This window comes from Rhagoletis zephyria, unplaced genomic scaffold (assembly GCF_001687245.7).
Source record: "Rhagoletis zephyria isolate East Lansing unplaced genomic scaffold, Rhagoletis_zephyria_1.1 Rzeph_scaffold_80495, whole genome shotgun sequence".
NCBI lineage: Eukaryota > Metazoa > Arthropoda > Insecta > Diptera > Tephritidae > Rhagoletis > Rhagoletis zephyria.
Window position 1 is genome coordinate 1 of NW_016237543.1, and position 1,107 is coordinate 1,107.

General features: G+C 30.2%; 1 protein-coding gene across 1 annotated transcript; it reads right to left on the minus strand.

Annotated features, from left to right (window-relative positions):
- Positions 1–15: 15 nt before the first annotated feature.
- LOC108357589 (uncharacterized) lies at positions 16–1,101 on the minus strand. Its single transcript, XM_017608662.1, has 3 exons — positions 784–1,101; positions 595–631; positions 16–473 (listed from the first exon to the last, which is right to left on the minus strand). The coding sequence occupies exons 1-3, from the start codon at positions 942–944 to the stop codon at positions 315–317; spliced, it is 357 nt and encodes a 118-aa protein (XP_017464151.1). The 5' UTR covers positions 945–1,101; the 3' UTR covers positions 16–314.
- Between the last annotated feature and the right edge of the window lie 6 nt (positions 1,102–1,107).

Here is a 1,107-nt window from a genome sequence, read left to right on the forward strand (position 1 = left end):
TAAAAAAAAGTAAAAAAATGTTCCTCAGTAAACAAGTACAACAGTATTAGAAATTCTCTATTCTCTATTATTGCAACATTTATTGCGCCAATATTTGTATATCACTAAACTTAAAATAAAGCCAATTTTTTTTATCTTCAAATGTAAAAGCATAACCAATACTAAAAGTTTTCAAATAAAAAATATTTTAAGCCATTAGCTTAAAAAACTCAAACTTTTTTTTATATGATAAACTTGCTTATATACATACATATGCACATAATTATCAATTAAATATTCCATTAAAATTAAGCAACGTTCCATTTATATATTCTTTAATTTTTGCTTCCGCTTGAAGTTGCGCAAAATGTGCAGATACTTGATCTTGTTAGTTTGTCTGCTGCGTTTCTATTTTCACACAGATGGGGGCTAGTATAATTGGCACACGGCTTCTCGTTGTTGCCTGTAAATAAATCGAATTTAGTAAGTTTTGTCTCAGTTTAATTCTACTAAGTTAGTAGTTGTAATGATTCTTATTAGATTATAACTACTTGTATAAAATGCTTAAATTTTGTGTTTGTATGTATATGTGACCCAAAAAAATTTTTTAATTACATTTTCTGAATTGTATTCCATTAAATTTAGAAATAGTCTAAGGATTATATTTACCTGTCATAACGACCGCGTCCNGCGGAATTGACACTAAGAAAAACATTTAGATTATATAGCGGCTTCTACATACTTTTTAGTTTATATAAGTAGCTAAACTTTATCTAGAATTGGACAGCATTTTTTTCAACTCACAACCTTTGTGTGCGATTACGTTCACGTGCATTCACTTCCTTGCGCGGCTTCTCTGGCTCGCTGGCGTTAGAGACTTCCGAGTGCACAGGACTAATACTTTGCGCTTCACGCATCAATCCATCTAATGTGACTGAGTAATTGTTAAATATTCCGTAATCCATTATTAGAAGAAAAACTGAATATAAAATAATCCAAAATATGCTATTAATCAGCAGATAACACACTGTCCAATTAAAGACAGCTGGTATGATTGATTAATTAACAAATTCACTTGCACTTAATTTGAAGCCTCTCGTAAAATTTCACTTCGATTCAATTACCAAC